Genomic DNA, 22458 nt, shown 5'->3' on the forward strand with positions numbered 1-22458 from the left:
TTGCAGGAGTACACGTTCCATGGGCACCAGATGCTCTTTGGTACCTCAAGTAAACATTTGAACATAGACACTGAGTGATGGCAGGCAGCTATAATAGCAGGATAACGCGAGATGAGCGGTCTACTAATGCGGAAGTGTCTACACTCCTCGATGGCCCAGTGGGTAAAGGCACCTTTCAAATGCATCACAAAGCATGGGTCAGTAGGTCCCTGGTTCAAATACCCCCTTCCCTTTCAACACCACTGTCTTCACTGCCCTCCTCAAAACCCCCACCCTTGACTTTCTGTCCTTGTAAACTACCACCCCAGTTTCAACCTTCCTCTTTCCAAAATCCTTGAATATTATGTCACCTCCCACAGCTCCATGTTTGAATCTCTCCAGTCGGGTTTCTGCTCCTCCACAGCACGAAAGCCTCTAATCAAAGTCACAAATGACATCCTCTGTGACTGTGATCATGGTAAACAATTATGCTCATCCTCTTGACCTCCCTGCTGTTTTTGACACAGCAGACCACACCATTCTCCTCCAGTGCCTGTCCTCCGTTGTTCAGCTGAGTGGTACTACCTGTGCCTGGTTTGATTTCTATCTATCCAGTCATAGCCAGTGGATCTCCAACAGTGCCCTAGCACCATTACATCTGACAGCATTGAAGGGTGCTGGTCCCTATACTCCCCTCCTCTGCCTACGTATTTCTCCCTCCCTGTCTTTGCCTTCCGTGTTGTTTCAGTTATTGTGAGGCAACTATGGTGTGACCTCTCCATGGCGCATGCCTGGGCGAATGTATGGAGCTTGAGAGTTGCCTAATCGTCAAAACCCCCCTCCCGGCCTTTCTAGTGGGGTCCAAAGGAGTGCAGAGCACGACTGGCAGTTCTGATGAAGGGTCACTGACCTGAAACGTTAACTCTGCTTCTCTCTCCACAGATGCTGCCAGACCTGCTGAGTATTTTCAGCATTTCTTGTTTTTATTTCTCCTTGTCTATATCATCTGAAGGCATGGTGTCAGGTTCCACGTGTATGCTGACAACACTCAGCTCTACTCCACCACTGCTTCCGCTACCTCTGTCTTGTCAGTCTGTTTGTCGGACACCTAGACCTGCACAAGCTGCAATATTCTCCCAACTAAATGTTGAGAACACCAAACCCATGGCCCTTGCCTAAAACTTCATACTCTCACCAGTGATTTCATTTCCTCCTTGGCCACTGTCTTAACTTGAAGGGTACTGTTCACACCCTCCGTGTCCTATTTAATCCCAGGCTGATCTTCCAACTCTTAATGCTCTCCTTCACAAAAAAACATCTACTTCTACCTCCATAACATCCCCCGTCTCCACCTGTGCCTCAGATCATCTGGTGGTGAAACCATCATCCGTGCTTTTGTCACATACGCGCTTGACTATTGCAATATTTTCCTATTTTCCACTCTGCATAACCCTCAGCTTATCCAAACTCTGTTACCTGAATAAACGCAAAATACTGCGGATGCTGGAAATCTGAAATAAAAACGAAGTGCTGGAAAAACTCAGCAGGTCTGGCAGCAGCTGTGGAGAGAGAAGCAGAGTTAACCTTTCAGGTCAGTGAACTTTCAGCAGAACTGGTAAATATAAGAAATGTAAAAGATTTTAAGCAAGTAAAGCTGGGGTAGGGCAAGAGATAACAAAAGAGGTGTTGATATGGCAAGGTCACAGAATAGCTGACCAGAAGGTCATGGAGCAAAGGCAGAAAATATGTTAATGGTGTGCTGAAAGACAAAGCATTAGTGCAGATATGGTGTTAATGGACTGAAAACTAATGAACAGCCACAGCACCAATGTGAAAAAAAAGTGCGTAGGCACAGTAGAAACAAACTGAACAAACTAAACTAAAATAAACACAAAAAAGAAAAAAAAACTAAAGATAAAAGTAAAATAGGGGGCCTGTCATGCTCTGAAATTATTGAACTTGATATTCAGTCCGGTAGGCTGTAGTGTGCCTAATCGGTAAATGAGATGCTGTTCCTCGAGCTTGAGTTGATCACTGGAACACTGCAGCAATCCCAGAACAGAGATGTGAGCATGAGAGCAGGGGGGTGTGTTGAAATGAGCATGAGAGCAGGGGTGTTGCTGTGGGTGCTCGCATGGACCCTGGTTATGCCTGTCTTTTTGTGGGATATGTCGAACATTCCTTGTTCCAGTCCTACTCAGGCCTCCTTCCCCAACTCTTTTTCCGGTACATTGATGACTGTATTGGTGCAATTTCCTGCTCCTGCCCGAACTGGAAAACTTTATCAACTTTGCTTCTAATTTCCACCCTTCTCTCACCTTTACATGGTCCATCTCTGACACTTCCCTTCCCTTCCTCGACTTCTCTGCTGGGGCTAGGCTGTCTACTAATATTCATTATAAGCCCACTGACTCCCACAGCAACCTCTTCACACCCTGCCTCCTGTAAGGACTCCATTCCATTCTCCCAGTTTCTCCGTCGCCGACGCATCTGCTCTGACGATGCTACCTTCCATGACAGTGCTTCTGATATGTCTTCCTTTTTCCTCAACCAAGGATTCCTCTCCCACTGTAGTTGACAAGGCCCTCAACCGTGTCCGGCCTATTTCCCGCACCTCTACCCTCACCGCTACTCCTCCCTCCCAGAACCGTGACAGGGTTCCCCTTGTCCTCACTTTCCACCCCATCAGCCTCCATATCCAAAGGATCATCCTCCGCCATTTCCGCCACCTCCAGTGTAATGCCACTACCAAAGGCATCTTCCCCTCCCTTCCCCTGTCAGCATTCCGAAGAGATTGTTCCCTCTGCGACACCCTGGTCCACTCCTCCATTACTCCCACCACCTCGTCCCCTTCCCACAGCACCTTCCCCTGCAATCGCAGGAGGTGTAATACCTGCCCACTTACCTCCTCTCTCCTCACTATCCAAGGCCCCAAACACTCCTTTCTAGTGAAGCAGCGATTTACTTGTACTTCTTTCAATGTAGTATACTGTATTCACTGCTCACAATGTGGTCTCCTCTACATTGGGGAGACCAAACGGAGACTGGGTGACCACTTTGCGAAACATCTCCGCTCAGTCCGAAAGCAGGACCCCGAGCTTCCGGTTGCTGGCCATTTCAACACTTCCCCCTGCTCTCATGCTCACATCTCTGTCCTGCGATTGCTGCAGTGTTCCAGTGGACATCAATTCAAGCTTGAGGAACAGCACTTCATTTACCGATTAGGCACTCTAGAGCCTGCCGGACTGAACATTGAGTTCAATAATTTCAGGGCATGACGGGCCCCCCATTTTACTTTTATCTTAAGTTCTTTTTTCTTTTTTGTGTTTATTTTAGTTTAGTTTGTTTGTTTCTACTGTGCCTACCCACTTTTTTTTCATGTTTATGCTTGTGGCTGTTCATTAGTTTTCAGTCCATTAACACCCTATCTGTACTAATGCTTTGTCTTTCAGCACACCATTAACATATTGTTTGCCTTTGCTCCATGATCTTCTGGTCAGCTATTCTGTGACCTTGTCTTATCAATACCTTCTCTTTTGTTATCTCTTGCCCTACCCCAGCTTTACTTGCTTAAAATCTTTTACATTTCTTATATTTGCCAGTTCTGAAGAAGGGTCACTATCTCTTTACACAGATGCTGCCAGACCTGCTGAGTATTTCCAGCACTTTGTTTTTATTTCTGTTACCTGTATCCTAACCACCAATTCCTGTTCACTTGCTGACCTACATTGACTGTTGGTCCCCCAACACCTCCAATTTAATATTCCCACCCCCAAATCCCTATCCCTGTAACCACCTCCACCCCTAAAACCCTCCGTGAGCTCTGCATTCCTACACTCTGGCCTCGCGTGCAACCCCGTTCCCTTGACCCCACCATCGGTAGCTGACGTCTTCAACTGTCTAGGCACTCAGCTCTGAAATTCCCTCCCTAAATCCCTCCACCTCTCTACTCCTCTCCTTAACATCCACCTCTTGGACCAAGCTTTTAATCACACCTGCTCTCTCCTCCTTTGGTGTTGTGTTCATTTTTACCTGACACTTTTTTTTTAATAGAGATGCAGCACTGAAACAGGCCCTTCGGCCCACCGAGTCTGTGCCGACCATCAACCACCCATTTATACTAATTCTACACTAATCCCATATTCATACCACACCCCCACCTGTCCCTATATTCCCCTACCACCTACCTATACTAGGGGCAATTTATAATGGCCAATTTACCTATCAACTTGCAAGTCTTTGGCTGTGGGAAGAAACCGGAGCACCCGGCGAAAACCCATGCAGACACAGGGAGAACTTGCAAACTCCGCACAGGCAGTACCCAGAATTGAACCCTGGTCGCTGGAGCAGTGAGGCTGCGGTGCTAACCACTGTGCCGCCCCACTTCTACGAAGTGCTTTGGGATTCTTCCCTACATTAAAAGTTAAAAATTGTTCATTGTGTTGTGGTAGACCTTTCTGGGGCTTCAATTATTGCAATCTATATTGAAGACTTGGATGAAGGGACAGAGTGTATTGTAGCCAAATTTTTTGATGATACAAAGATGGGTAGAAAAGCAAGTTGTGAGGAGGACACAGAGTCTGCGAAGGGATATAGATAGATTAAGTGAGTGGGCAAAAATTTGGCAGATGGAGTATAATGTGAGGTTATCAATTTTGGTAGGAAGAATAGAAAAGCAGAATATTATTTAAATGGAGAGAGACTGCAGAATGCTGCGGTACAGATGGATTTGAGTGCTCTTGTACAGGAATCACAAAAAGTTATCATACAGGTACAGCAAGTAATTAGGAAGGCAAAAGGAATGTTGGCCTTTATTGCAAGGAGGATGGAATGTAAAAGTGGGAAAGTCTTGCTACAACTTTACAGGGTATTAGTGAGACCACATCTTGAGTACGGTGTACAGTTTGTTGAAGGAGGGATATACTTGCATTGGAAGCAATTCAGAGAAGGTTTACTAGGCTGATTCCTGGGATGAAGGGGTTGCTTTATGAGGAAAGATTGAGCAGGGGGTTGGGCCTATACTCATTGGAATTTAGAAGAATGAGAGTTGATCTTATTGAAGCATAAGATTCTGAGGAGGCAAGACAGGGTAGATGCGGAGAGGATGTTTCCCCTCAAGGGGGAATCTAGTTTTAGGGGGCACAATTTCAAAATAAGGGGTCTCCCATTTAAGAGGGAGATGAAGAGGAATTTCTTCTCTGAAGGTCGTTAATCTTTGCAATTCTGTACCCCAGAGAGCAGTGGAGGCTGGGTCATTGGATATATTCAAAGCTGAGCTTTGTTTAGGGTTATGGGGGGCAGAAAGGAAAGTGGAGTTGAGGCCACAACCAGATCAGCCATGATCTTATCGAATGGCAGAGCAGACTCAAAGGGCCGAATGGACTGCTCCTGCTCCTACGTCCTATGAGCCAAGCAGATTTTTGACCTAGAAGGGAGTAAGGGGTAATGGAGGGCCAGCAGGAAGGTAGAGTTAAGGCCACAATCAAATCAGCCATGATCTTATCGAATGGCGGAGCAGGCTCGAGGGGCCGAATGGCCTACTCCTCCTGTTTCTTTTCTTATAACTATGGAGAGAAAATTTGATTCTCTGCTGGAAGGTGTGCATTTGTGAATGTTGATCAAGGCTGGAAATGATGTAGTTGTGATGCACTGCACAGTTTAAAAAAAGCTGCCAGCACTCACTACTTGGCTGTTATGTGATGAATGGCCACCTGGTTAAGGTGCAGAACTGCGATTGGTGCCTGTGGAACCCATAACCCTGTAAGGAGCCAGTACCTTTGAGGCAGAAAGGGATCAGGAAAATTGTCAACAAAAATATGAAACACATTGGTATGTGACAATGTATTTGTACATTTTGTTCCACTGCCCTCTTGGATAGGCAGCAGTTTTGACTTGTATTACAAGTCACTCCATGTATTCCAGTTTGTGAATTGATCCTACAATGGATGCATCAGTTTAAACATGTAGTCCATGCAAGCTAGGGCTCGTCTGTACTGCTTCCTGACTCAACTGTCTGCTCAGTGTCTCACACGTTATCATGGTGTTGTTGAGCAAACCCTGGCCCCAAGAGTATGATTTCCGTCCAGAACACAAAACTACAATTACAGGAAGAATTTCTTTTCACAGCCTTGAATATTTTTATTTGTTGGCACTTGCTGTTTTTGTTCAAGAAATATTAAAGAGCTCAACACCCTCCCAATGCAAGTGTCTGTGCAGTTAGAATAAATGGCTGTTGGAAAGGAATGAGACTTGCTGATTGTTTGTGGCGTCACTGAATACTAATAGAGTACTTTCATACATTCAGGCAGACCTGACAGTAGCGCAGATGGTCAGAACTTGTCTGTTACTGTTTTTCCCTTGTTGAATATTTCAGTTTCATTTATAGATTGTTAGAGCATTTTCAGAGGGTGTTGTTTGACTGACATTTCTGTTAGGGTTTCGATCTTTCCAAAAATAGGTTAAGATACAAATCACTGCATAAAAACAGTTGTAAGGAGTTACTGAATATATAGTGTCTCATTATTTTAGAGGGCTAACTTATGAGGCCATGGCGTTGAAGTAAATATTTTCATTCCTAATATCACTTGCATTTGATGGAAAATCCAAAAGAAGTATCCGTGCCACAGTTGCGCTATTCTTTGTGACCAAGTGGAGGTGATATTGGTGGCTTAGATTTTGGGGGACACCCTTCTTGTCATAAACGGTTAGTAAGCTGTATGACTCTAGGCAGTGTCATCACACCTGAGACTGGATTCTTGTTCTCACTTTGCGATTACACATGCACTTTCCAACAGGGATATCTGGGTAATCAGGTGGGGAATCATAGGGATCTCTGGATGGTGATCAGGCGGGGAATCACTGCCTGATCAGTGAATCATAGAATCATACAGCACAGGAGGCGGTCATTTGGTCAAGTGTGCCTGTGCTGGCTCTTTGAAAGAGCTATGCAATTAGTCCCACTCTCCTCTTTTCCCTTCCAATATATATATGTCTAATTCCCTTTTGAAAATTACTATTGAATCTGCTTACTTTTCAAACAGTCCATTCCAGATCATCATAACTCGCTGCATAAACAGAATTCTCCTTGTTACCCTTTGGTCTTCTGCCGATCACCTTAAATCTTTGTCGTCTGGTTACTGACCTTGCTGCCGGTAGAATCAACTTCTTATCTACGCTATCAAAACCCCTCATAATTTTGAACAGCTCAATTGAATCACCCTTTAGGGTACATAAAGGGTAGCCAGTAGAAGTAATATACTTGGATTTCCAAAGGGCATTCGATAAGGCGCCACACAAAAGGTTAATACGCAAGATAAGGTCTCGTGGAGTTGAGGTTAATATATAGGGTGGCGCAGTGGTTAGCACCGCAGCCTCACAGCTCCAGTGACCCGGGTTCAATTCTGGGTACTGCCTGTGTGGAGTTTGCAAGTTCTCCCTGTGTCTGCGTGGGTTTCCTCCCACAGCCAAAAGACTTGCAGGTTGATAAGTAAATTGACCATTATAAATTGCCCCTAGTATAGGCAGGTGGTAGGGGAATATAGGGACAGGTGAGGATGTGGTAGGAATATGGGATCACTGTAGGATTAGTATAAATGGGTGGTTAATGGTCGGCACAGACTCGGTGGGCCGAAGGGCCTGTTTCAGTGCTGTATATCTAAATCTAAAAAAATCTAAAAAAAATTAGCATGGATGGAGGATTGGAGAGTAGGGATAAACAGGGCATTTTCAAGTTTGTAGAATGCTGCAATGATCAGTGCTGGCGCCTCTGCTATTTGCGATCTATATTAATAACATAGACGGAGAGACAATAATGTATCCAACTTGGCTGATGATACGGTGGGAATGTAAGCTTTGAGGACACAAAGAAGCTGCAAAGAGATTTAGACCCGATGGACCGGTTAAGTTAGTGTGCAAAAAGGTGGCAGATGGAGCATAATGTGGGGAAGTGTGAGGTATTCATTTTGATAGTAAGAATGGAAAAGCAGAATTTAAAAATAAAAAAGGCATGAAACTTGTAAATGTTGATGATCAGAGATACTTGGGTGTATTCGTACAAGTACTACAAAGTTAGCATGCAGGTGCAGCAAGCAATTAGGAAGGCAAATGGCATGTTGGCTTTTATTGCAAGGGGACTCGATTACAAGAACAGGGAAGTCATGCTACAATTGTACAGGGCTTTGGTGACTCCACACCTGGAGTACTATGTGCAGTTTTGGTCTCCATATCTAAGGAAGACTATACCTGCCTTGGCAGTATGACGAAGGTTCTCTTGATTGGTTCCTGGGATGGGAGGGTTGTCCTAGGATGAGGCTGAGTAAATTGGAGCTATACTTCTTGAAGTATAGAAGAATGAGAGGTGATCTCATTGAAATATGCAAGATTCTGAATGGGGCTTGACAGGGTAGACACTGAGAGGTTATTTCCTGTGGCTGGAGAATCTGGAACATGGGAGTACAGCCTCCGGATAATAGGTCAATCATTTAAGACTGAGATGAGAAATTTCTTCACTCAAGGGTTGTGGTACCCCAGAGGGTTGTGGATACTCCCATCTTTGAGTATATTGAAGTCTGGGATAGATAGATTTTTGATCTCAGGGAATAAGGGATATGGGGAGCGGGCAGGAAAGTGGAGTTGAGGCAGAACATTAGTAATGATTGTATTGAATGTTGGAGCAGGCTTGAGAGACCATATAGTCTACTCCTGCTATTTCTTTTGTGCTTATGTTCTTGACCGTCTCTGCCCAGTTTCCCCAGTCACTCTACATAACTGAAGTTCCCCATTCCTGGTACTATTCTGGTACACTCTCCAAGACCTTGACACCCTTCCTAAAGTGTGGTACTCAGGAGTTGATCTCAATACTCCAACTGGGACCTAACCAGTGCTTTATGAAGGTTTAACTAACTTCCTTGTTTTTGTATTTTATGTCTCTTTATAAAGCCAAGGATTGAGGTGATGTCATCCACTTTGGTCCTAAGAAAAATAGATCAGAATGTTTTCTAAATGGTTAGAAGCTGGGAACTTTTGAGCAGGGAGATTTAGGGGTGTGAATACAGAAATCACTGAAAACTCATGGACAGGTACAAAAATAATTACAAAGGCTTATGGCATGTACTTATCTCAAGGGGGCTGAAATACAAAGAGGTGAAAATTATGCGACGGTTATATAAAGCTCTGGTTAGACCCCTGTCTCGAGTACAGCATTCAGTCTGGGCCCCATACCTCAGGAAGGATGTATTGGCCTTGGAGAAGTGTTGTGCAGGTTCACAAGGATGATCGAGTTAAATTATGAGAATAGATTGCATAGACTAGGTTTGTATTTTCTTGAATAGAAGATTAAAGTGTTATCTCATCAAGGTGTTTAAGATAATTAAAGCATTTATTAAGTTAGATAGCGAAAACTGTTTCCTCTGGTGGGAGAGGCCAGCACAAGGAAAATCTGGAACATTCTGCCTCCAAAAAGGTTGAGGATGGGCTCAATAGAAAATTTTAATACTGAGATTGCTAGTAGTTGTAGTGTAAGGTTATTAAGGGTTATGGAACCAAGGCTGATAAATGGAGTTAAGATATAGATCAACCATTGAATAGCATATCAGGCTGGAGGGGCTGAATAGTTTACTTCTGTTATATACTGGGGCTGTTTTCTACAAAGCAAAGACTGAAGGGTGAACTGATGGAGATTGTTAAATTATGGTTGGTTCAATAGTGTAGACAGGTGAGGATTGGGCGGAGCTTTAACAGGCAAGAACATACAGACTGGGGTGCGTACTTAAAATCATAGAAAAATGAAGCACGACTGCAACTCTGCTCTTTCGGGTTTAACAGGAGGTACATTTGGCTGCATGTATGCAACCTACCCACCATGATCGTTCGGTGCAGCCAGGTGGGGAATGAACTCTATTTAACATCAGAAATTGCAGGCAATTGAGCAGCTATAATTGGGCTTAACTTTCCTTCAGATTTAAAGCCTCCAGCACAGGTTTCCTAGGGCTCGGGAAACCGGAAAAGGAAGTGAGTTTCAGGTGCAGTTCTAAGGCCATGGATAAAGTATCTGTCCTCCCATTTAAGATGGCAGGCATGCTGCCATCCAAGTTCTGAAAAGCTGTGGTCATAGCATGTATGAACTCACTTGGGAGCCATGCTTGAAGTTCTATGTGGACAGCCTCTCTCCATGGCAGACAGTCTGTCAATTCCCTGTGCCACTAATCCACTGGTGATTAAGTTGGACTTCTCTTTAGCACCTCGTAAAGTTGCTGATGCGTCCCTAACATTCTCCTCCTCAATGACTGCTCCTGCAGTTCAGATTCTGTATCCAACGGAGTAGAACTTGGCGAGGATTGTGTCCCCAATGTGGACTCTCCACAGCTGTCCCTGACACCACTGTTTGTTCATGCTCACTTGTGAGGTGTGAATCAACAGATGAAAACTGAACTAACTGCTTAAGTGGACCCACCAAAGTCTGGGTATTTGTGCTGGTGCATGGCAGTATGTGCTGTAATAGTGCACTCTGAGAAGGGATAAGTTTCTCTGAGGATTCATCCTTATGCATCTCCAGCGATACTTGCTGTACGCAGGAAGACCCTGAAAGTCAAAAAAAAGGGACATGAATTAGTCGTGGCAAAGTAAAGATTTTGACACATTTGGTCAAATGTGCGGACAATAGGCATATAGGTAGGAAAGCGCGTTGTGATGAGGACACAGTGACTGCAAAGAGATATAGTTATGTTAAATGAGAGGGCAAAAGTTTGGCAGAAGAATATAATGTGGGAAAATGTGAAGTTGTCCACTTTGGTAGGAAGAATAGAAAAGCAGAATATTTAAATGGAGAGAGACTGCAGAATGCTGCGGTACAGAGGGATCTGGGTGTCCTTTACATGAATAATAAAAAATTAGTATGCAGGTACAGCAAATAATTAGGAAGGCAAATGGTATATTGGCATTTATTGCCAGGGAATGAAGTATTCATGTGAGGAAGTCTTGCTACAACTGTACAGGATTTTGGTGAAACCACACCTAGAGTACTGCGTACAGTTTTGGTCTTGAGGGGGATGTACTTGCATTGGAAGCAGCTCAGAGAAGGTTCACTAGGCTGATTCCGAGGATGAATGGGTTGTCATATGAGGCAAGATTGGGCCTATGCACATTGGAGTTTAGAAGAATGAAAGGTGATCTTATTGAAACATAGAAGATTGACATGGTAGATGCTGAGAAGATGTTTCCCCTCGTGGGCGAATCTAAAACTTGGGGACAATTTCAAAATAAGGGGTCTCCCATTTAAGGAGGAATTTAATCTCTCAGGATCGTTAATATTGGGAATTCTCTTGCCCAAAGAGTAGTGGAGGCTGGATCATTGAATATATTTAAGGCTGAGTTAGACATATTTTTGATCTATGAGTGTTAAAGGTTATTTGAGGGGCGGGGGGTGCAGGCAGGAAAGTGAAGTTAAGGCCACATTCAGATCAGCCATGAATTTATTGAATGGCGGAGCAGGCTTGAGGGGCCAAATGGCCTACTCCTATTTCTTATGTGCTTATGACATTCACCATACACAGTCTTCTGTAGTTCAGTCGTTGATTAAATTAAGTCAGCATGTATGTCAGATTTTTGTAGCTCTGTCACCAGCCATCTGCGAGCTCCCACTCCACATTCGATTGAGAAGAGATGCAGATATGCCATTTATCTCCAGAGCAGCGTCCTCTGTATCTGTGAGCTGCACAATTTGTGAAGAAAGATCTCCAGTACTCTCCCCTTTGCTTGTTATTTGCTCTCTCTCTTCCTACAAGGGGTGGAAAACAGATCTGTGAATGAAGTTGAGTATCCATCTGATGGATGCAGTGCATTCAGCAAGGGTGACTACGATGGAGTCAGTGGCAGCAATGGATGGGTACATGGGAGGTGAGGATGCAGATAGAGAATCAAGGAATGGGTACTGCTGAAATTTCTGTGGGTGTGACGAGTGACGTGATGGAGCATGTTTGAGAAGTCAGTGAAAGGAGGGAGGGTTACACCACGTGATGCAGATGATTCAGCAAATGTACTCATTTTTCTGACCTGGTTAGGTCATTAAGATGCTTCCAGCGCTGCATCCAAGGCTGGGCACAATGCTCCTGCTTAGCTCCTCAGCCACCTCCAACCATGCCCTGATGACAGCTAAAGATTTCTTCCTCCCATTGCTAGGGAAAAGTATGTCCCTCCCGCTCCTGACTGCACCCAGCTATAATCCCAGGGGTGCATCATTAAGTCTGGGTGTTGCCTTTGCCCTTTGTGAATCCATCCTAAGCACCTGCCTCCTCCAAATTCCATTTCTGCATTGACCCTTTAAATAGTGGACCTCAGATCATGTCATATGGGAGTGCATCACACCTGCTGCGTAGCCTTGAGACACAAAACCCAGAAGTCACAATATGTTTCCTGAATTAGTCCAAAATTGAAGAATACAACCTACTGACTTCTTACTTTCGGGCTCCACGCACACATATTCCTGTCCCCAACCTCCCTACACTGGCTTAGATTCTGCCTTTCCGTTTTCCACTTGTGGGGGAGGCAGAACAAGGGGTCATAAATATAAGACAGTCAATAATAAATGCAATAGTGAATTCAGGGGAAGTTTCATTACCCAGAGAGTGGTGAGAATGTGAACAAGGAGTGGTTGAGACGAATAGCATATATGCATTTAAGGGAAAGCTGGAGAAAGGAATAAGGTGAGATAAAGGTGGGAGGAAGCTCGTGTGGAGCATAGATCTGTTGGGCTAATGGTCTGTTTCTGTGCTGTAAAACTTTATTTAATGTTCCTATTCCACTGTACCCCACCCCCCTGCGAATTGTGGTATCTGTACACCAATCCAGCTGCATTAAGATAACTAGGCACAGAGCAGTGTTTGAACTGGGGCCTTTCTTGGTCCGTGACTTAGTATTGAAATTCTTAAGCATTTTGAGCCAGCAGGGGAGCTTTTGATTTTTCAAGTTAATTTTATTATCAACACAATCGTTCATAGCAATCAGTTTTCAGCTGGACCTACTGGTGGTAGAATAGTGACTCTGCTGTGTGATAATTTCAGGGTGCAAGGGTCATGTAATAAACCCTTGAGTGATGTCCCTCTTTATTGTTGCTGTAATGAATTGCTACACATCCTGTTATACAGCCTGATTTCTTCCAAGTCATTACGCACCATTCCCCAATGAAAGTGAGTGATCAAATGCTTGGCCAGTAGCATTTGTTATTGACAAACCAAGGAGAGCAGAGTTGTAGCAGCTTCCACCCCTTCAGGCATTTTGGAGAATGCTGCTGCATTCAAACGGAGTGTTGGAATGGCAACTTAAAACAGCAGTGCTGACCCACTCCACATCGAGGCATTCCCCTCGAGGCAGTCCTCCTATGTAATGCATCACATGCTCCCATCGCTACGTTTTATTGCTAAAACTCCCTTGCCCCATTCTGTCCATTGAAGGAGGTGATGTTCAGTTCCCAGTCAGGGGTGGTGGGTGGAAACCCCTCCCCAAGTATACAATATTTGTATGAAGGGTTTTGATAGTTTCTCTCTACCTACGCTATTTCCAATGGCTGGAAGGTCAGTAACTAGAGGACACAGATTTAAGATAATTGACAAAAGAACTGGGGGCTATGAGATTTTTTTACACTGTGAGGTGTTATGATCTTGACTGCACTGTGTCTGAAAGGGCAGTGGAAGCAGATTCAGTAGTAACTTTCAAAAGGAAATTGGATAAGTACTTGAAAAGGAAAAAAATGCAGTACTATGAGGAAAGAGCAGGAGAGTAGGACTATTTGGATAGGTGTATCACAGTCAACAGAGGCAGATTGGGCCAAATGGCCATCATCATCTGTACTGTAAGTCTCTATGTGATGTTCAGCAAGATGTGGAACAGTGCGCCAGCATTATGGCCAACTGATTCAGTTCTTGCCTAATGTGAACAGATGCATTCTATTGATGGTTAGGGATTAGTGACCAGGAATGGGAGCCCCCACTGACTTCCTTCTGCCCATGCTAGTGCAGTTTCACTGAGTGTAACTGTAGCTTCTCGATTGCTGCTTAAACTGGGGTCATCTGGTATGGTGGGTACTTAGTGCTGTGGTAATGCCCTTTTCAGATATCGAAGCTCCCATGTAGTGTTGTAATTCATTGTCTCTTTAGTACTGAAATGCTTAACTGTGCTTCTATTCTCTTTCAGGGCAATCTGTCCTGCCAGCCTGGGATTCGCTTTGAAGGAAACCAAGGGGTAAGTGTTTGGCATTTTTCTGTGTTCTTTTTGATTCATTGCTAGGTGTAAGTACATATATATGCATAGGAACAAGCCATTCAGCCCTCCAGCCTGTTCCACCATTCAATTAGATCGTGGCTGATATGTAGCTTAACTCTAACTACCCGCCTTAGTTTGTAACCCTTAAATACAATTAGCTAAAAAAAATTCTATCCGTCTTGATTATTAAATTTTCAGTTGACTCCCAGCCTCAACAGCTTCTTGGGGGAGAGAATTTCAGATTTCCACTACCCTTTGCACGAAGAAGTGCTTCGTGTTTTCACCCTTGAATGGCCCAGCTCAGCTCTAATTTTAAGGCTATGCCCCCTTATTCTGGGCTGTCCCACCAGAGGAAGTGGTATCTCTTTGTTTATTATTTCATGGGATGTGGGCGTTGTTGGCCAGGCCAGCATTTATTACCTATCCCTAATTGCCCTTGAGAAGGTCATGGCGAGCTGCGTTCTTGAACTACTGCAGTCCATGTGGTGTGGGTACACATACACTGCAGTTAGGAAGAGAGTTCCAGGATTTTGACCCAGCGACAGTGAAGGAAGGGCATATAGTTCCAAGTTAAGATGGTGTGTGGCTTGGATAGAACTTGCAGGTGGTTGTATTCCCATGCATCTGCTGTTCTTGTCCTTCTAGGTGGTAGAGGTCGCGGGTTTGGAAGGTGCTGTCGAAGGAGCCTTGGTGTGTTGCTGCAGTGCATCTTATAGATGGTACACACTGCTGCCACTATGCATCTGTGGAGGAGGGAGTGAATGATTGTGGATGGGGTGTCAATCAAGCATGCTGCTTTGTCCTGGATGGTATTGAGCTTCTTGAGTGTTGTTGGAGCTGCATCCATCCAGGCAAGTGGAGAGTATTCCATCACACTTCTGACTTGTGCCTTGTAGATGGTGGACATGCTTTGGGGAGTCAGGAGGTGAGTTACTCGCCACGGGATTCCTAGCCTCTGACCTGTTCTTGTAGCCACGGTATTTATATGGCTATTCCAGTTCAGTTTCTGGTCAATGGTAACCCCCAGGATGTTAGTAGTGGGGGATTCAGCGATGGTAATGCCATTGAATGTCAAGGGGAGATGGTTAGATTCTCTCTTGTTGGAGATGGTCATTGCCTGGCACTTGTGTGGTGCAAATGTAACTTGCCACTTATCAGTCCAAGCCTGAATGTTGTCCAGGCCTTTCTGCATATGAACACGGACTGCTTCAGGATCTGAGGAGTTGCGAACGGTGCTGAACTTTTTGCAATCATCAGCGAACATCCCCACTTCTGACATTATGATGGTGAAAAGGTCATTTGATGAAGAAGCTGAAGATGGTTGGGCCTGGGACACTACCCTGAGGAACTCCTGCAGCGATGTCCTGGGGCTGAGATGATTGGCCTCCAACAACCATCTTGGTGTTAGGTATGACTCCAACCAGTGGAGAGTTCTCCCCCTTGACTCAAGTTTTGCTAGAGCTCATTGATGCCACATTTGGTCAAATGCTGCCTTGATGTCAAGGGCAATTACTCTCTCCTCACCTTTTGAGGTCAGCTCTTCGTCCATGTTGAACCAGGTCAGGAGCTGAGTGGTCCTGGTGGTACCCAAACTGAGTGTCAGTGAGCAGGTTATTGCTGAGTAAGTGCCGCTTGATAGTACTGTCAACACCTTCCATCACTGATCGAGAGTGGACTAATGGGATGATAATTGGTTGGATTGGATTTGTCTTTTTTATGTACAGGAAATACCTGAGCAATTTTCCATGTTGTCGGGTAGGTGCCAATGTGGTAGCTCTACTGGAACAGCTTTGTTAGGGGTGCGGCCAGTTATGGAGCACAAATCTTCAGAAGTATTGCTGGAATGTTGTCAGGGCTCATAGCCTTTGCAGTATCTAGTGCCTTCAGTCATTTCATGATATCACATGGAGTGAATCGAATTGGCAGAAGACTGACATCTGTGATGTTGGGGACCTCAGGAGGAGGCCGAGATAGATTATCTACTCAGCACTTCTGGCTGAAGATGGTTGCAAATGCTTCAGCTTTGTCCTTTGCACTGATGTGCTGGGCCCCCCCAGCCCGCCCCCATCATTGAGGATGGGTATATTTGTGGAGCCGCCTCCTCTTGTTAGTTGTTTAATTGTCCACCACCATTCACGACTGGATGTGGCAGAACTGCAGAGCTCAGATCTGATCTGTTGGTTGTGGGATCGCCTAGCTCTGTCTATCGCATGCTACTTCCCACTGTTTGGCATAGACGTAGTCTTATATTGTAGCTTCACCAGTTTAACGCCTCATTTTTAGGTATGCCTGGTGCTGCTCCTGGCATGCCCTCCTGCACTCTTATTGAACCAGGGTTGATCCTCTGGCCTGATGGAAATGGTACAGTGGGGAATATGCTGCTGATGGCCCACAGCACCTCATGGATGCCCAGTTTGATTTGCTGGATCTGTTCAAAATCTATCCCATTTAGCACAGTGGCACGATGGTGGGTATCCTCAATGTGAAGATGGGACTTCATCTCCACAAGGACTGTGCGGTGGTCACTCCTACCAATACTGTCGTGGACAAATGCATCTGAGACAGGTAAATTGGTGAGAACAAGGTCAAGTTGGTTTTTCCCTCTTGGCTCCCTCACCACCTGCCGCAGACCCAGTCTAGCAGCTATGTAGTTTAGTTTAGAGATACAGCACTGAAACAGGCCCTTCGGCCCACCGAGTCTGTGCTGACCATCAACCACCCATTTATACTAATCCTACACTAATTCCATATTCCGACCACATCCCCACCTGTCCCTATATTTCCCTACCACCTACCTATACTAGGGGCAATTTATAATGGCCAATTAACCTATCAACCTGCAAGTCTTTGGCATGTGGGAGGAAACCGGAGCACCCGGAGGAAACCCACGCAGACACAGGGAGAACTTGCAAACTCCACACAGGCAGTACCCAAAATTGAACCCGGGTCGCTGGAGCTGTGAGGCTGCGGTGTTAGCCACTGTGCCGCCCCTTTACTTTAGGACTCGGCCAGCTTGGTCAGCTGTGGTGCTACCGAGGCACTCTTAGTGATGGAGGTTGAAGTTTCCCCACCCAGAGTACCTTGTGTGCCCTTGCCACCTTCAGTGCTTCTTCCAATTGGTGTTCAACATGGAGGAGTACTGATTCATCAGCTGAGGGGGAGTGTTGGTGGTATCAGCAGGAGGTTTCCGTGCCCATGTTTGACCTGATGCCATGAGACTTCATGGAGTCTGGAGTCAATGTTGAGGACTCCTACTGCCACTCCCTCCCACCTGTATACCACTATGCTGCCACCTCTGGTGGGATGTCAGTGGGACAGGGCATACCCAGGAATGGCGATGCTGTTGTCTGGGACATTATCTGTAAGGTATGATTCCGTGAATATGTCAGGCTGTTGCTTGACTAATCTGTGGGACGGCTCTCCCAATTTTGGCACAACCCCCAGGTGTTAGTACAGAGGGCTTTGCAGGGTTGACGAGGCTGGGTTTTCTGTTGTCATTTCCAGTGCCTAGGTCGATGCCAAGTGGGCTGTTTGGTTTCATTCCTTTTACACTGTTCTGCAGCGGTTTCGTGGCTTGCTAGGCCACTTCAGAGGGCATTTAAGAGTCAACTACATTGCTGTGGTTGTGGAGTCACATGTAGGCCAGACCAGGTAAGGACAGCAGATTTCCTTCCTTAAAGGACGTTTATAAACCAGATGGGTTTTTACGAGAATTGACAACGGTTTCATGGTCACCTTTTACTGAGACTAGCATTTTTTAATTCCAGATTTATTAATTGAATTTAAATTCCACCAGCTGCCATGGTGGGATTTGAACCTGTGTCCCCAGAGCATTAACCTGGGTCTCTGGATTGCTAGTCCAGTGACATTGCCACTATGCCACTGCCTCCCCTATCAACTCTAATCTCTAACCTATCGACTCCTTTAATCATCTTTAAACACCTCAATTAGATCACCCCCTAACCTTCTAGATTCCAGGAAATGTAAGTCTAGTATACAATTAGTCCCCATAATTTAACCTTTTTAACCTCTATCATTATTATGAATCGTTGCAGCACCTCCAAGGCCAATGTATCCTTTCTGATGTGCGGTGCCCAGGACGGGACACAGTTACTTCTTTGGGGTCTAACCAAAGTTCTGAACAACTGAAGCATCACTTCCTCCCCTTTGTATTCCAGCCCCTTTAAGATAAAGGCCTTAAGGTAAAGGCCATGATTCCATTAGCTTTTTGAATTATTTTTTGTGCCGGTATCTTCTGGTAGAAGTTCCTGCTTATTAACATAGAACATAGAACAGTACAGCACAGTACAGGCCCTTCGGCCCACGATGTTGTGCCGAACCTTTAACCTACTCTAAGATCAAACTAACTACCTACCCTTCATTCTACTATCATCCATGTACCTATCCAAGAGTCGCTTAAATGCCCCTAATGTATCTGCTTCTACTACCACCGCTGGCAACGCATTCCACGCACCCACCACTCTCTGTGTAAAGAACCTACCTCTGACATCTCCCCGAAATCTTCCTCCAATCACCTTAAAATTATGCCCCCTGGTGATAGCCCTTTCCACCCTGGGAAAAAGTCTCTGACTATCCACTCATCATCTTGTACCCCTCTATCAAGTCACCTCTCATCCTTCTTCGCTCCAATGAGAAAAGCCTTAGCTCCCTCAATCTTTCTTCGTAGGACATGCCCTCCAGTCCAGGCAGCATCCTGGTAAATCTCCTCTGCACCCTCTCTAAAGCTTCCACATCCTTCCTATAATGAGGCGACCAGAACTGAACACAATATTCCAAGTGTGGTCGAACCAGGGCCTTATAGAGCTGCAGCATAACCTCGCGGCTCTTAAACTCAATCCCCCTGTTAATGAAATCCAACAAACCATACGCCTTCTTAACAACCCTATCAACTTGGGTGGCAACTTTGAGCGATCTATGGACATGGACCCCAAGATCCCTCTTTTCCTCCACACTACCAAGAATCCTGTCTTTAAGCCTGTATTCTGCATTCAAATTCGACCTTCCAAAATGAATCACTTCACACTTTTCCAGGTTGAACTCCATCTGCCACTTCTCAGCCCAGCTCTGCATCCTGTCAATGTCCCGTTGCAACCTATAACAGCCTTCCACTCTATCCACAACTCCAGACTTTTTCATGTCCCCTTCTAGCTCTCCTAAGTCCATTCTTCAGTTCCTTCCTGGCTACCTTGTAACCCTCTAGAGCCCTGTCTGATCCTTGCTTCCTCAACCTTAAGTAAGCTTCCTTCTTCCTCTTGACTAGCTGTTCCACATCTCTTGTCATCCAAGGTTCCTTCACCCTACCATCCCTTCCCTGTCTCATCAGGACAAACCTATCCAGCAGTCGCAGCAAGTGCCCCCTAAACAACCTCCACATTTCTGTCGTGCATTTCCCTGAGAACATCTGTTCCCAATTTATGCTCCCCAGTTCCTGCCTAATAGCATTGTAATTCCCCCTCCCCCAATTAAATATTTTCCCATCCTGTCTGCTCCTGTCCCTCTCCATGACTATAGTAAAGGTTAGGGAGTTGTGATCACCATCACCGAAATGCTCTCCCACCGAGAGATCTGCCACCTGGCCTGGTTGCCAAGCACCAAGTCCAACATCGTCTCCCCTCTAGTCGGCCTATCTACATATTGAGTCAGGAAACCTTCCTGGACACACCTGACAAAAACTGCTCCATCCAAACTATTTGCACTAAGGAGGTTCCAATCAATATTAGGGAAGTTGAAGTCACCCATGACAACAACCCTGTTACTTCTGCACCTTTCCAAAATCTGCCTCCCAATCTGTTCCTCCATGTCTCTGTTGCTATTGGGGGGTCTATAGAAAACTCCCAACAAAGTGACTGCTCCTTTCCTGTTTCTGACTTCCACCCATAATGACTCAGTAGACAAACCCTCCTCGACGACCTCCCTTTCTGCAGCTGTGATACTATCCCTGATTAGCAATGCCACTCCCCCACCTCTTTTACCTCCCTCCCTATTCCTTTTGAAACATCTAAACCCCGGAACATCCAACATCCATTCCTGCCCCTGTGATATTCACGTCTCCGTAATGGCCACAACATCGTAGCTCCAAGTACTGATCCATGCTCTAAGTTCATCACCCTTATTCCTGACACTTCTTGCGTTAAAATAGACACACTTCAACCCATCGTACTGGCTGCAACTTTGCCCTGTCAACTGTCTAACCTTCCTCACAGACTCTCTGCACTCTGTATCTGCCTGTTCAACAGTTAGGAGCAGAAGCTTTTGGCAAGTTTCCACTTCCCTGAGCAAGGATTAGCTAATCAACTCAACACCCTAATACCACCCTGGCTAAAATCAGTTAACTCAGCACAGACCAGCAATCAAGCATGTAACCCTGATCCGTAAAACTGAGCCAACTGTTGACTTGGCTCAGCATGCTTACTTATGATCTAATCTGTGCTGATGATGCAGTGCTGAGGGAATGCTGCATTGTTGCAGATTCTGTACTCTAGTGGTTGCAGTGAATGCTGAAGATCCCATGACATAATTTGAGGAGCAGGAAGTTCTCACCATCTGGCCAATGTTACTCACCGCAGTGCTGTTTGTGAGACCTTCATGTATACAGTATGGTTGTTGTGTTTGACTAAACCGTCGCTGCATTTCAAAGTAATTAATTGTAGGTACAGTGTTCGGAGATGTTTGTGTAATGTGATATGGTGCTGCATGAATGTCTGTCTGTCTTAAGGTGTCAGCTGTGGCTCATCAGTAACACTCCTGCCTTTGACACAGAAGGTTATGGATTTGATTCCCACTCCAGCGACTTGAGTCCACAATCTAGGCTGACATTGCCAATGCAGTAGCTTTGGATTCAGATTCTCTCAAGAGAAGAAGGGTCAAGAAGAAATAACGTACTAATGGTCTTCAGGTTACAGTGCAGTACTGAGGGACTGCTGCATTGTCAGAGGTGCCATCATTTGGGTGAGACGTTAAACCGAGGCCGCGTTAGCCCCCTCAGGTTGACATAAAAGATCACATAGCACTATTTGAAGAGGAGTAGAGTTTTCCCAATATCCTGGAGACAATATTTCTCCCTCAATCAACATCACTGAAAAAAATCGATTATCTGGATGTTATCACTTTGCTGTTTAGGGAGCTTGCTGTGTGTAAATTAACTGCCACTAATGTTGTAATGTTCCTACATTGCAACTGTGCCGAAACTTAAAAAGCAATTCGCTGGCTATAAAAGTGCTTTGTGAGATCCTGAGGTTGTGAAAGGTGCTATATAAATTAAGTTCTTGTGGTCTGGCTACTCTTTGTGACATTGGTACAGTGGGGTCCATCAGGGGTGCGGTAGCATAGTGGTCAGGTTTCTGGACTAGTGATCGAGAAACGAGTTCAAATCTCTCAAATAAATCTGGGAGAAAAAATTAATAAAAATATCAGTAATGGTAAGCATGAAACTATCGAATTGTTGGAAAAATCAGTCTGGTGAACTAATGTCCTTTTAGGGAAGAAAATCTGCCATTATTACCCAGTCTGGCCTGTATGTGACTCCAGACCTGCAGGAATGTGCCTGACTCTTAATTGTCCTCTGAAATGGCCTTGCAAGCCATTCAGTTGTATTCCAGAATGCAGCTCACTATCACCTTCTTAAAAATTAAGGATGGACAATAAATACTGGCCTTGCCAGCAACGCCCACATCCTGTGAATGAATAAGAAAAAAATTCCAGGAGTTCTGATGAATGTATTTTCATAAATTACAGTAGAGAGGAGAGGTGGGGAGGAGATGGACAGAGTTATTTATGTTTATCTGGAAATGAAAACAAACCACAAAATGACAACTAGGAAGCAGAAACACAAATTCCATGTCACATTTGAAATCCATTGAGTGTTTGCATCTGTAATTCACTGGGTGACATTTGGACTAGCCTATGAAAGGCCATCTCTCCTCCAACAGCCTCAGAGCGTGTCAGCCTGTCAGTCCTCTACAAGCTCGTTATGGGAGCAGTATAATTTGAGTCCTCACTGGCAGTGAGGATTCACGTATCGTACTTGCCGTCTCCTGGTTCCATGTATAGCAGCTGCTGTCTCGGATCTTGCCGCTGTGCCATTATTCATATGTGAATCTTGACATTCAGCTATGGAGGACATCATCACTGAGTTTGATCCAGTTCTCAGTGCATGTTAGCAGACATGAGGTTTTCACCAGAGGTTGTTGGGTAGCTGCCATGAGC

The 22458-nt window shown here is 45.1% G+C and overlaps 1 protein-coding gene across 1 annotated transcript in view; it reads left to right on the forward strand.

Annotated features, from left to right (window-relative positions):
- The window catches only part of ell (elongation factor RNA polymerase II), a 163757-nt gene that overhangs the window by 38134 nt on the left and 103165 nt on the right, over nt 1-22458 (forward strand). Inside the window, exon 2 of the mRNA XM_068015978.1 lies at nt 14164-14211. Coding sequence (XP_067872079.1) covers nt 14164-14211 — 48 coding nt within the window. The remainder of the gene's footprint in view (nt 1-14163; nt 14212-22458) is intronic.

This window comes from Heterodontus francisci, chromosome 36 (assembly GCF_036365525.1).
Source record: "Heterodontus francisci isolate sHetFra1 chromosome 36, sHetFra1.hap1, whole genome shotgun sequence".
Lineage (NCBI taxonomy): Eukaryota > Metazoa > Chordata > Chondrichthyes > Heterodontiformes > Heterodontidae > Heterodontus > Heterodontus francisci.